General features: G+C 41.0%; 1 protein-coding gene across 4 annotated transcripts in view; it reads left to right on the top strand.

Annotated features, from left to right (window-relative positions):
• The window catches only part of srgap1a (SLIT-ROBO Rho GTPase activating protein 1a), an 81,593-nt gene that overhangs the window by 58,302 nt on the left and 8,230 nt on the right, over window positions 1–15,061 (top strand). For all 4 annotated transcript variants that reach the window (XM_088997177.1, XM_088997176.1, XM_088997175.1 and 1 more), the window contains exons 18-20: window positions 259–338; window positions 10,127–10,307; window positions 11,247–11,384. In XM_088997177.1, the coding sequence (XP_088853303.1) occupies window positions 259–338; window positions 10,127–10,307; window positions 11,247–11,384 (399 nt within the window). The remainder of the gene's footprint in view (window positions 1–258; window positions 339–10,126; window positions 10,308–11,246; window positions 11,385–15,061) is intronic.

Genomic DNA, 15,061 nt, shown 5'->3' with positions numbered 1-15,061 from the left:
AGGTGGTGTGTGACATGCTACCAAGGGAAGAGGCGGTCAGGGTGCGGGAGGTCTGTTCTCCAGAGTTGTTTTCAGCTCTCCCATGATGTCAAAGATGGAGGAATGAATCCACACAGAATACCACCAGTATAATAAGCCCTCTTTTCACTTCATGAGTACAAGTCTTCTTTATTTACAGCTGTCCAAAGAAGCAATAGTCTCCTTTGTATGATAAATATGTGACTGCATAAATAACCGTTTGTCCGTCTTCCCCCACAGTGAGAGTCCCTACAGTGAGCATGGAGTACTGGAAGAGGTGGACAATGAAGGAGGCACAGAAACACACACCAGTGAGGATGGTGAGTAAAGACATGCAGTAAAAGTTGCATATAATAATACATGACTCAGAAATATATTTTTTTACCGTCATTTCAAAATCCACAGTCATGTCGCGCATGCTTTCCTCAGTGGTTTTGTGAGGGTTAAACCCAGCTCAACGCAGCTAATCCCACCATTCAGCCTGTTAATTGCAGCAACCTTGAAGTGCGGGTATACTGGGTTTAAAAACTTGGATGACTTAGCATTCTAATGTTTCAGCTTTTTGCTTTGGGCCGCCTTAACATGCCTTTTAGTCTCCATTCTTGTCAAACACAAATTGAGCCCCTCACGGCCAAACCACGTTTGAAAGTTTACACTTACTTTTGTACCATTATTTGGAAAGGTTGAATGCGTTTGGCAGGACTGTCAAGCTTTATTTGCTTTTCATTTGAATCTTGATTTAATATTCTTTGAACCAGTTTCATCTATCCAAGAAAAATATGAATTACAAACAACCAGGAGTTTCTCTTGCCAATTGGGATACTGTCAAGATGTGTGAACAGACGTTTTCCTTCACTGGGGTGAAACCGAAATTCTGTCCGCTTCAAATTCAAAAGGGACAGAATTACTTAAGGTGTAAACAACAGATCCTGCAATTGTCAGTCCTGAACATTTTCAATAAAACATGTGTTGCAAGTAAGTGCTGTATTATGGGGCTGGGACTCTCCCAAAACAGCGGTTTTCAGTGTTTCCCTTACCTAGGTTTTGCCAGGGTGTGGCTTGAGATTTGTTTTTGTTCGGGTTTTGTTTTTTTCTTGAGGTCTGCTGATAAAGTGCAGATCAGACCTCTGGCAATGTTTTTCCCTTACATGAGGGGGCAGCATTTGTCTTTTGTCCATGTTAGCGCTTTGTTGCAGCTTCAGATGTGGTTAAAGCACAATATAAATCAATATATTATGTATTGTATTGTATTGTATTTTGTACAGCTGGCCTAATTTCAAGCTAGATAAGTCCAGACCCATATAGCGCAGGAAAAAACTTTTTTAAAATGAAAGAAGAGTGTTTAAACATTTCTAATGCTCTATTGAATGTTTATGTAGTCCTAAAACTCAATATTCTGTGGGTCCTGCAATTTGAGGGAAAATGACAAAAACCCTGGCACTGGAGTGGACATATTTTGCACATCGCCTGGCAGTGAATTAGTTAAGGACGATCAAGAAAATCAGGACTGATATTAAAAGACTAGGTGCAATGTTTCCCTGACTATTTCTCCAACGTGCCACAATCGTCATTGTCTGTAAAACTGTAATGTACAGTGTGTCTGTGTGATCTCATGTAATTGTCTATCATTTTTTCAATGCATTGAGTAACCCATTAGATCATTCCGAAGAACACTAGATGACAGGAGCAGTAGTACACTGTGGTTATTTTGTCCCCTCGTAGTGCAATCCTGCTGTAGCATGTTGGAAGTGAAATAATATCATTCTAGCCTCTTATCATGTCTCACTGGAAAGAAATGGAGAGAAGGGCCATAACCCATCATCTAACATGGAGCTCAGTGACTTAACTCCAGTGACATTGTTAACTTCTACTCCACCACTCATGCATTGATGCTGTAGTAGCTGGTGATTTTGCTACAAGGTCAAAGTTGAACAAAGTGCACATTGATTACATATCACGTTGGAGGAGAACACCATGTCATTCTCGTTGTCAGATGTACCCACAGGCACATGTTTTATTGAATTGGACATTTTGAAGGGCAATATTGTATTTTACAGTTATGCCGAGCAAGTCTTGACTTTAAGCGGTTCTTCAACAGACTAAGCATGCACACAATGCATTGTACATTTTTATCCTGCAAACATTTTAGTCCGACCACATTTTTGTCTCATCGCAACTCTAAGCAAAGTATGCACATTCTTTGTATGCCAAGATCATTTTTAGGTGTGGAAGGGTACCAATTACGGCAAAGAAGAAAAGTATGACATCGAGAGATAAAAAACCTCTTGCTCCTCAGTCTATTTGAGCAGTAAAATTGCTTAAATAATCCTAATTCTTTATGAAAAAAAAATACTTTTACGAAGCGTTTTAGGATGACTGATTTAGTATTTCTGTCATTACCAAATACCTGTGCTTTATTTTGTTTAGTTTGATTTGGTTTCTATTCAGTGGTTTACTTCTCTCTGCGCTAGTATGTTAAGATTGTTAAACTTTGACACAGGCATTTGTAGAGGCAGAGATTTTGCTTGGAACAATTTACAGTAGTTCATTTTGCTTTAAATTTAGAATAATTTAGTTTCACAGAACAGCGTATATTTTACTGAAGAGGTTCTACTGTAACTACATTTCCCAAAATGGAAGTAGTGAGATGCAGAAAGAGGAAAAATGCCGTGTGCCAATGAAGGTCGGCTTTATTAACAGCATGTCCGCTGCAGCTAAACCCAATTAATTCAGACAGTAAATTCCTTCTCGTCATAATTCTTTGACGTCACGTCACATCTATTGCACCTTTCTCGACAACTCATGGAGGAAAGACTTCCACTTAAGGGCTCCGACTTGAGGAGTGAGGGTACAATAAACCATTAATGAGATTGAACAGGACACATTGAGAAATTGAGGAACCTCCACTCTATTCAGAAAATCACTGGTGTGCTCAAAAATCTCTCTAAGTTACTTTACTCCAGCCTTTCACTCTTTGCTAGCAATTTATATAAAGGATGTGTGTTTTGGTTAGGCTGCATCTGTCCAGGGACTACATGTCTGACTTGGAGTGGGAGGAGGGCAGAGAGGAACAAAGATTCTATTTTTAGATTGTGTTGCTGTAGTGCACACTTGCTTGGAGACTTAAACGCAAACCAACACAAGGGCAAAGAGGAGCATAACCACCAGCTGTACAAGTGAACAAGTGACAAATTCAGTACATGTATTTGTAGCCTTCTTTTCTTTTATGGGGCCCAAGTACAATTGTGGTTATCCTCAAACTTTTGTGGCAAAACATTAGCAAACAAAACATATTTACTTGTGAAAGGGATTTGAAGTAGAACAAAAAAGAGTACCAGTTTGTGTCTTGCATTTTAGTGTTTAAAATCCATCAAATTGGTCATCAATATCGGATATGTGATATAAAGAATGTAACACTGAAATATCTAATGAATATATGGCAGACTGTAAGATGAGAGAGGACTTTGTTGTCTGTGGGAATGTTGACATTCAATCATTAAAATTCTGGATAAACCTTTTTTATAATTGTATGACATCACGACATATCACGACAGTCAGCTAACGACATTTGCCAAAGCACTGATTGGAGAAACAATGTCATGTGATCATCTGCAACCAGTGATGACCAAGTGGGTGTGTCATAACTAATTAACTCATCCACTGCCAGACGATGTGCAAAAATATGTTCACTCCAGTTCCAGGGTTTTTGTCATTTTCACTCAAATTGCAAGACCCACAGAATATGGAGTTTTAGGACCGCATAAAAAAATTATTCAGCGTAAGAAACCATAGACTCTCATCTTTCATCAGAGAAAAAAACAGTAAATTCCTAAGTTAAATGGGTCTGGAGTTATCTGAGCTTGAAATGGGGGCCGATGTACAAAATACAGTACAATACATATTGACTTATATAGCTCTTTAACAACAGCTGTAATGAAGCGCTAAGATTGAGAAAAGTCAAATGCTGCCCCCTTTTGGAAAGGAAAAACATCGCCAGAGGTCTGACCAATGCTGTTTTATCGGCACCTCCACACACCTGAAAAAAAACCAAAACCCAAACAAATTTGGGAGTGGCGCTCCACATCACACTTTTCAATTCCCGAATAAATTTCGGAATGGCAGCGAATGAGTTAACATGTTGAGTCACGTGTGTCTTACCCTGAGACTGACTCAAACCGAGGTTACAAACCACTTATCCGATCAACCGACTGCGCATGTTGTGGGAGGAAACCAGAGTACCAGGAGAAAACGCACACAGGCGCAGGGAGAACAAACAAATCATCACCAGAACCTCATCCTTTCACCACATCACCCCCGTCCTCCAAGAGCTCCACTGGCTCAAATATAGAATCAACTTTAAAATTCTTCTTTATACATTTAAAGCTATCCATAACCTTGCCCCCATACCAATCTGACCTTCTTCAAATTTCTATTCCCTCTCGTTCCCTCAGATCCTCTTCCTCCCTCCGCCTCTGTGTGCCCCCCTCCCCTGCCCGTCTCAGCACGATGGGTGACAGAGCCTTCAGCTGCTCTGCTCCCAAACTTTGGAACTCACTTCCTCCCAACATTCGTAACATTGATTCTCTTCCCACCTTCAAGTCCCATCTCAAAACCCACCTATTTCAAATTGCATTTTCGGTGTAGCTCTCTCTCTTGTGTCTATTTATAATTCTATTTTATTTATGGCATTCTATTTGATTGTATTTTATTTATTATAGTACCTATGCTTGTCTGTGACTGTAGTGTCCTTGAGTGCTTTGAAAAGCGCTTAAAATGTAATGTAATTATTATTATTATTATTATTATTATTATTATTATTATTATTATTATGAGATGGCGCCCGAGTAGGCAGCCGTCAGCAAGTGCTCTGATGAGCCTTGCTTTTTTTGTTGTTTTTGTGTTTTCTTTTGTCACTTTGTGTTGTTGTGCGTCGTGTGGAACGGATACGGATTGTTTTTCAGCATTTTTGACCACGACATTCATCAAGGAGGAGACTGTGCTGAGCGGTTGCGCCTTTTCGGCAGCATGGATATGCCAGTACTGTTTTTGAATGGGAGGAATGTCGGTGCCATTCGACTGTCATCGCTGGACAGCTCTGGGGCCATTGTGCTTTTTTGTTCAGTGGAAGGTCGGGGCTGTTGGACAGTCTGCGGCTGGATGGATACATGGCTTGAGGAGCCCGCGATAAGGAAGGAGCGTCAGCGCAGAGCGCCGATGCGTATATTGAATTGTCGCGGGATGGAATTGAAGCTGATTTATGGGGGACAGGAGATGTGAGACAATCTCTTTTCGTCAATGGATGCTACAGCTGCGTGTTTGCTTTCAACATTTAGCTTGTAGTCGACGTGCACATTCCACCATGATGTCCATGATCCACTGGTGAAGAGATGCTTTGATCCTCTCCTCTTTCATCTGGAACTGCTTTATTTAACAAAGAGGGTACAGAAAGTGCTTAAGAATGAATGTCTCTCTGTGTCTTTGTTTTGTCATGTTATTTGTTATGTAGTTTTTTTTTTGTTCTTTTGACTTCAAGACGGCGCCGCGAGAGTGGCTGCCTTTCCAGCAGCTCCTGTGTTTTGCTTTTCTACTTTCATTTCTTTCATCACTTTGCTGCTGTGAAATGTAAATTTCTCCACTGCGAGACTAATAAAGGCAAATCCAATTATTGTGATTATGGTGATTATTATTATTATTATTATTATTATTATTATTATTATTATTATTATTATTATTATTATAAATGCCGGGCGGCCCGGTAGTCGAGTGGTTAGCACACCGGCTTCACAGTGCAGAGCTCGCCGGTTCGCGTCCCGGTCCGGCCTCCCTGTGTGGAGTTTGCATGTTCTCCCCGGACCCGCGTGGGTTTTCTCCGGGTCCTCCGGTTTCCTCCCACACTCCAAAAACATGCATGGCAGGCAGATTGACCACTCCAAATTGTCCCTTGGTGTGAGTGTGAGAGTGACTGTTGTATGTCTTCGTGTGCCCTGCGATTGGCTGGCAACCAATTCAGGGTGTCCCCCGCCTCGTGCCCGAAGACAGCTGAGATAGGCTCCAGCATCCCCCGCGACCCTAATGAGGAATAAGCGGTACGGAAAATGAGATGAGATAAATGCCACACAGCAAGGCCAAAGCCCAGAATCAAACCTCAGACCTCTGCATTGTGAAGCGGACATGCTAACCAGTCATGCCCAATATTACAGTGAGACCTCAGCTTACGAACTTAATTGCTTCCCAGACTGAGTGTGTAAGCCAAAAAGTGTGTATCACAAAAAAAATTCCCATAAGAAACCATTAAAATGGGAATAATCCGTTCCCATGTTTCCATAAAATGTACTTTTCAACTAAATAAGCCTCAAAACTACATACAACATACCGTATTCTATGTATAACAAATGTGCTATTGTATTGTAATGAAAGAAATACACTGCACTGTATACATCTGTGTAAGCTCTCAGTCATACAGGGGTGGTCCATCGATGAGGTTTCTTCAGCCGTCATCTGTACTTTTTTGAAAGTGTCGGACGTTTCACCTCCTATCCAAGAGGCTTCGTCAGCGAACTAAAGTCTTACTGGTTGTATTGGCCCTATTTATATATCCCTAATGTCCTAACCCTATGCTGGAGGGTTCTGATAACTCCTAGTTTGTGTTGTAAAGGGTGGTTAGAATCAAATTTAATGTTGATGTCTAGCGAGTTTAGGTCATCTGTGAAGGATTGAATTTCTTGTTTTTTAATTATGACAAAAGTATCGTCCACATATCTAAACCAGTGTCAAAACCTAGACACTGGTCGTCAGGAATGTAGGAACAATCAGTGGGGCCACATGGAGTGGTCCTCTGCTCCCCCCAACCTGAGAGTAGGGACCTATCATAGCTGTGTCCGGCGCCGCCATGTCTGGACATTAGGGATATATAAATAGGGACGATACAACCAGTAAGACTTTAGTTCAATGACAAAAAAGTACAGATGACGGCTGAAGAAACCTTCTCATCACTGCACTGTATAATAAAATCACTTTATTTACATTTGTGATGGTCATTGATGGCTTGATGGAATGGCGTTGGAGGTCCGAGGTCAAAAGGAATTGCTGTTTGGAAAGAGAGTCACATTCCATAAGGACTGTAATTAAAGAAATAAACTGTGCTATAAAATAAAGTTGTTTTATTTACCTTTATGATGGTCATTGATGGCTTGATGGAATGGTGTTGGAGTTCGAAGGTCAGAGAGAATTGCTGTTTGATAAAAGCCTGCAATTCATTCCACTTTGCCAACATGTCTTTGATGCGCTCACGAGATGCTGCAGCAATCTCCTTCTCCTCAGATCATCTTTTTCCAGAAAAGTCCGGTCTCGTCTGCATTAAATACCTGCTGAGGAATGTAGCCTTCTTCATTCACCAGTTCGAGGAATGACGCCTTGTAGGCTTCAGCAGCGTTATGGTCAGAACTGGCTGCTTCACCATGACGAGTGACGCAGTGAATCCCAGTACGGCGCTTAAAGGACAACCGACGTCTCCGGACAAGTTGTGTCCATAATTTGTAAAATGGCTTCAAATGACTTCTACTGAGTGTATTTTAATAAGATTCCACCGCATATAGCTATATTTTACGTTTTAAGGCTCACGCTGAATATTCAGGAAGTCTTGTTTTTGAGTTAGTGACGAGTCTGTACGTGACGTCACTAAAGGAACGCCCCTGACCGAAAAATAGACTCATTGTAGCAGTCCTTCCATCACGTCAATGTATTTTGCTGTACTAGTTTGGTCTGAAAACCTTGTGTTGCACCCAAAAACCGCCAGAAGAGGGCGTCCAAGCTCCATATAAGGAATTTATCAGCCTGTGGAAACGGAGGTGGCCACAGGAGGTCGCCATTTTGTGCCTCTTTTCTGGGACGCTACATTGCAGTCCAGATTCCTCAAAATGACACGGACTAAATTATTTAATCGATTGCAAACATGTATGCTTTCCTCTTCAGAACTATTTAAATCATATTATTAACTGGATGTGTAACAAGAAAGCATATTCTCCGAATCTGAAGCCATTGTTATGATTCTCCAGCAATGCAAGACGTCTTGGCGTGACGTCACGAACTGGGGGCGGGACTTTCTGAAAATGCCCAATTCGCAGCTCGTTTTTCTGATGTCAGTTAAGAAACAAAAAAGTGATGTTGGTTGTCCTTTAAAGTTCTCGAACCATCCGTTGGTGGCTTTAAAATCCTCAATCAGTGCCGAACTTCCAGGTTGCCGCGTGGCGATATCGGCGTGAATTCCGCTTTGTTTAGCGGAAAGGTCAGTGCTGTTGGACAGTCTGCGGCTGGGTGGATGCATGGCTTGAGGAACCCGCGATAAGAAGAAAGGAGCGTCAGCGCAGAGCGCCGATGCGTTTGTGGAACTGTTGCGGCTTGGAATTGAAGCAGATTTATGTGGAACAGGGGATGTGAGATAATCTCTTTTCGTCAATGGATGCTACAGCTGCGTGTTTGCTTTCAACATTTAGCTTGTAGTCGACGTGCACATTCCACCATGATGTCCCTGATCCACTGGTGGAAAGACGCTTTGATCCTATCCTCTTTCATCTAGAACTGCTTCATGTCATCACAAAGAGGGTACAGCAAGTCCTGAAGAATGAATGTCTCTCTGTGTCTTTGTTTTGTCATATTGTCTCTATGCTGTCATATTATTTGTTATTTAGTTTTTTTTGTTATTTTGACTTCAAGACGGCGCCGCGAGAGTGGCTGCCTTTCCAGCAGCTCATGTATTTTGTTTTTCTACTTTCATTCCTTTCATCACTTTGCTGCTGTGAAATGTAAATGTCTCCACTGTGAGACTAATAAAGGCATATCCAATCCAATCCAATCCAATTAGCCGTGCTTTCTCGCATAAAATAGCTTTACTAACGCTGTCGCCAGATAGCTGCTTTTCATTAATCCAAATTAACAGAAGTTTTTCAACTTCTTCGATTGCCTGAGACCGTCGCTTTGAAAGCACAGAAATACCTTTTGCAACAGACGCACCTTTGATGGCTTATCTGTTCCGGAGAATGGTAGCAATGGTTGTGTTTTTCAATTATCTCTTTCTTCTCAGCGATGGTGATTTTATTTTGTGTCTTCTTTGGCTGAACATGAGCCTGTGGTGGGTTTTTTTTGGTCCCATAATAGTAAAATTATCAGCAAAAAGCTCCAAGGAGGCGATCGACGTGTGCATTCAGTGAGAGGCGTTGTGGAAACGGGGCCCGGCTGGAGCGCTGTTCTTCCGCGTGCTTCCGCCCTAGATCACTCCGCCAGATCCGAAGGTCGTGTGCTTTGGTGTTCTTCCGCTGAAGATTACTCCGCCAGCCGTGGTGGGTGGGTATCGCGAAAAGTAGTGCGTATTTCAAGGTTTAATTTTCATAAATTTGACGTTCGTAAGACGAAAGGTTCGTAAAATAAGGTGTTCGTAAGCTGAGGTCTCACTGTATATTAATGGGGGAGGGAAAAGAAACAATTGGGACCTGGCTTTGGGCCCTGCTCGGGCCCTAAAAAGTATTCTGGACTTCACTTTTTGAGTTTACAAGCATTTCAATGCATGAACCAAGAGCACAATCATTAAAGTGAATCTGAGGTGCACTAAACGAGCTCAGAAATTTATTGCCGAAGTTTATTTCCCCTGTCAGCGATCCAGAGGTCCACCTGTACAGTTATCGGCTCACTCTAATGATTCACATGCTTACCGACTTTCCCGTGAGTAATTTAGATCTCTGCTCACCAGCTTCTATAAATACCCTGTGCTAGAACCTCAGGCCTGGTGTGTTGTCCTATCAAGCTATAATAACCAACTCGCTCACAGTCAGCACACTAACTTCACGTGCGCCAGCTGTAATACTTAAGCATCCACGTGTACATCTGTATCAGAGACATGCTCGGAATTGCATTCCTCTTGGTTGATATCAGAATCAGAATCAGAATCAGAATCAGAATACCTTTATTCGTCCCGCAATGGGGAAATTTGCAGTCCACAGCAGCAATTGAAGATATGAATTATGGTGGCCTTTTTTCCCCTCATGTGTAATTTAATGGATGTCTTTGTCACACTTGACACACTGTACCTGACCTTTCTAATCCTCCCTGTTGACAGAGGGTGAGCCTATTGAAGCCATTGCCAAGTTTGATTACGTCGGACGTTCTTCCAGAGAGTTGTCCTTCAAGAAGGGTGCCTCACTGATGCTCTACCAGCGAGCATCAGAGGACTGGTGGGAGGGGCGGCACAACGGCATAGACGGTCTCGTCCCGCACCAATATATTGTGGTCCAGGACATGTGAGTCTCTCGAATAAATGTACATGTATATCATCATTTTAGATTCCAATGTATATTTACTGGTCATTTAAAATAGGATTTCTAACCCTGCTAATAGGGCTGTTCCCTTATCGTGGGATTGTAATTGTAAGGTTAACAAAATAAATAAATAAAGGAAACGCTCACATCGTGGCTCTTGAAGGCAGGCAAATCACAATTCATTTTTAGCTTTTGCAGTTGCCATGCACACTCCTGTTTAGATCCTAAATGAATTGGTGAATGAATCATCAATATCAAAGAAAAGTACACTCAACACAGGACTTTTAATACAGCTCTTGTCTTCCAAATGTGATGCTCCCCATTCTTGCAGTCTCAAACCAGTTCTTCTGCCTCTCGCTCTCTACCCTAACTAGACTATCCTATGTCATGGTGACTGCTGGTGTGCCTTATGAATTAAACACCGGAAAATGTCGTGTTAGGATAGTAACGTATTCACCCAAAAGTAGCTGGCCCACTAGATTCTTCTTTAGCTCACATCCAGCCAGGGTGCCTCTTGCAATAAATCACCTGATGGGGCACTGCTGATGTCTTCTTGCTTCCTGAATGAGCAGGACATTTACTGCTGGTTGTCCTGGGATACATCACATCCTGTTCCAGACTTAAACTTAGATGGGTTAGGAGTGCAAGTAGGGAAGGAAACTGTTGTGATCTTTTCACGTCGCATGAAGAAGCCTGAAAGAAAACATAACATACATTGCGGAGACCACTTCATGTCAGGTGATGTCCTCTATTTCTTCTGTTCTCGGTGTGTGCTGGGAAAGGCCTCAGTTGTTTTCTAGAAGAAGTGTGTTCTGAAAACCATTCGAACGGCATTCGTGACAAAATAATATCGGCCTCTGAGGGGCCAAAACACACGCTCACTCTGTCTGGTTCCTCAGTGATTCTCTGTCTCTGTCCTAGAGATGACAACTTCTCGGACACGCTGAGCCAGAAGGCTGACAGTGAGGCTAGCAGCGGCCATGCCGGGGATGATAAATGCTCAGGGAAAGACATCACTCCACCCACTGACACCAGAATTTCTGAGGCCTTCATCACCAGGTTAGTACTGGCTAATTTGACACATAGTCAAATTAGGGATGAGACTTTTAACACTTTTGTTGTGGTTAGTTAATTACTAATACAGTGAGACCTCAACTTAATAAAGGCAATGTTGGCAAAGTGGAATGATGTGCAGGCTTTTACCGAACAGTTCCATTCAGAAAAGACTGTAGCTATGACAATCATCAACATGATGAACAATAATGTGATGCCTCAGCTTTGTAAGACCTTACAAGTCAGAAAGCAACAGGTGTCAATTAAGAGGTTTTTAATCAGCAAAAATTATGGGGAGTCCACACCAGAGGTTAAGTTACCAACAGTCCTTATGGAAGGTGACTCTCCTTCCATAAGCCATCAACGACCATCAAAAAGATAAATAAACTTTATTTTACAGCACAGTTTATTTCTTTAATTACAGTCCTCATGTAATGTGCCTCTTTCCAAACAGCAATTCCCTTTGACCTTCGACCTCCAACGCCATTCCATCAAGCCATCAATGACCATCACAAATGTAAATAAAGTGACTTTATGATACAATGTAGTGTATTTCTTTCATTACAATACAATAGCACATTTATTATACATAGAATAAGGTATGTTGTGTGTAGTTTTAAGGCTTATTTAGTTGAAAAGTATATTTTATGGAAACCTGGGAACGGATTATTCCCATTTTTATGGTTTTCTTATGGGATTTTTTTTTTAGATACACACTATGTCTGGGAACCAATTAAGTTCGTAAGTTGAGGTCTCACTGTACATCCATATATGAAAACAGCAGTGGTGGGCCGTCAGGGCCAGCAAGGCCTTCTCTGCTGGCCTAACATAATCAGACATCATTATCATAATTATGATAAAAGTCAATTTCATTAAAAAAAGTATTTTTTCTAAATATATATATCATTATTCTACATACTGTTTTCTTGATGTTATATTATATCCATTTGGTTATGCTCCTTTCAGTGTTGTAGTTTTAGGTCAGAGTTTTTAATCCAATCAGAATTCAGCTAGCTTGTGTCGCCAGGCTGTATGAAATCTGACCGACGCCTTCAGAATCAACAGTGAGGGCGTCTGTGCGCTGTACAGGAACAGGCACATATAGTATAGTTGCGATAGCCAATCAGATCACGAGTTGGCACAATAAGGCCAGCTAGAGGGCCTCGCGTTGAACATGACGTACGCGTCCTGTGATTGGATACTCACTTTACCTCAGCCCTCAGCGGAGGCAGCGCTATGCAAATCAACCAAGCTGCCAACAGATCAGACCCGGAAACTTTAGCAGAAAAAACCAAGTATATCTACTCGCTTTTTTAACCCACAATGGCTGAAGGAGAGGACAACTCAGATTTGGTAGCAGATATACTCGCAAGGCCATTTTCAAGACTGACCTTTCAGGAGAAGCTAGACCTTGTGAAAGGAGGCCGGCCGACCCACGAGCTAGCTAACCTGTCCCAGGCGGGGAAAGGGTTTGTGTTGAGCGGTCATTCTCGGCCTTAAAGCGAATTAAAACGTACGCCAGAAACACGACTGGACAGACGCGGCTTTCAGCACTGGCCTCCATGTCGATAGAAAATGATTTATTGTTGGAACTGAACGCACAGACAAACTGCACAACGAAGTCATTGAAGTCTTCTTGAGGAAAGAAAGGAGAATGGATTTTGTATTTAAATAAGTGTTTTGGAGGACAACCGTTTTGGTGAGTGCAAACATTTTATTTACTTATTTTTTCACTTTTAACATGTTTTTGAAATGTTATTTCATTCATATTAAATCAATTGTAAATATATGAAATGACAAATCTACGAAAAAAAGACAAAAAATCTTGCTCTTCTGCGGTGTGTAAATAATGTGCATTGGCACAGCTGTGTGATTGTAGTGGAAGTACTCAGAGGCTTGTGTGATTGTGTCGCTGTCGCATGTAGGCCTATTCTCAAGAACAAATGAAAAAGATTTGTTTACTTTTATTTTCAACAAATAGTTCGTTTTGTGACCGTCTTGTTGTTTTTCTTATATTAAACTGACATTTTGTAATTTAGCGTAAAATCTTGTTAAAGATTGCATATTCTTTGTGGACAAATGATTCTATATTTTTAAGTGTTTGCAGTATCACGTATAGTGACAAGTTCTAATTGCTGACGCAGATTTATTGATGTGTAATTGCTCCAGAAAATAGCCTGTGTTGTAGACGATTAAGGTGATGCCACGCCCAGTACTGCGTGCGTGTGCTTTTGTAAATGACATCTACAGCCGTTGTGTCATAAATTATGGTATTACGAGGGATATTTGTTCAAGTCGGACTAAGCAGGACTTCACTGAAGGCCTAGGTGTGAAATGCACGGACCGCCACTGGAAAACAGTCACAACATTTTAATCACAATTTGTGTTTTCTACAAACGATGTCCCATCAAAGCACACCAACCGACCGGTTCCATAGAAAAAGTCGATAAAAACTGCCCCTTTGAACTGCATACATTGGTAGGAATGCATCTGGGCCGCACGCTTTAGCCATTTATGCATTTTGACAGTCACTGGCGCAACTTTGTAACTCCACTGCACCAGCACCAGCGCAAGTCTATTACGATTGGCGCATATTGCGAAATGATCTGCGTCACACATGACGTACTTCTGTTAAAATAGCTAAAGAAACACATTTAGTTCAACAGCAATTGAAAGTTGTTCATTATCCTTCAGAGGTTTTAACTTTCGTCACCTGGCATCTTGCCTTACCGATATCTAGCCATAATCACTTTGCATTTATTTCAGTGTGTTCCAAAGTCGTGGTAGAGGATATTTCTGAATTTCATCCAAATTTTAGATAATTCTGGGAAAAAAACAGATTATACTCCAGAACAGGGGTGGCCAACCAGTCAGAGACGAGGAGCCACATTTTTCTGTACGTTACTGCAAAGAGCCACATCATAAACATGGGCTCTGCTCAGCCAGATTTATTATAAATATCACATTTTAAATACAAAATCAACAAATATATCAGAAATTGACTCCTTGAGTACTAAAACCACAGGAACATTTCCAACAAAGAACACTGTCTTACACACACAAACTCAGTTCAACCAAGTGCACAAACAAAAATATAATAATTTATAATAGCGTGCGTGTTGCTTAGTGGGACTTATGGCATTCCTTGTTCGAGAGCCTAGAATGTACAGTAAGTAGCGCATGAATTTATTGGCAAATATTAAACGCGTTCATATTTGATCAAACACATAGATGTACTTTGTATATATAGATACAGTAATACTACACTGTAAAACCGAACAAGTTGAAAGTACTCAAATTTTTTATGGCAACTGATTACGTTAAAATTTTTGAGTACAGTTTACTCAAAATTTTTGAGTAGTGGAAATACATTTTATGAGTTTGAATGAACTTAAAAGATGTACTTTCAGTTTACTCTAATGTTTTCTTGTTATCTTAATTTTTAAGTTAAAATTAGGTTTCATATTTAAGCGTAACCAACTCAAATGTATGTTACCTGAAAAAATATATTAATGTATCCTGTACTTACATTTGCCTTCTATGTCTAAAAACAAAACCCCACCTCACATGTCTGTTTTAGTGCACATTTTTTAATTAAGGTTTAAAACAACCTTTGATAAAACATTCATGATAACAGTATCAAATGCACAGCATGTCCACATACCAAAACAACAAATAAACCC

The sequence above is a fragment of the Hippocampus bargibanti genome, linkage group LG05, assembly GCF_051943395.1.
Source record: "Hippocampus bargibanti isolate YZ-2025 linkage group LG05, ASM5194339v1, whole genome shotgun sequence".
NCBI lineage: Eukaryota > Metazoa > Chordata > Actinopteri > Syngnathiformes > Syngnathidae > Hippocampus > Hippocampus bargibanti.
The sequence above is the reverse complement of the archived record's forward strand: the minus strand, read 5'-3'. Positions and strand labels throughout refer to the sequence as shown.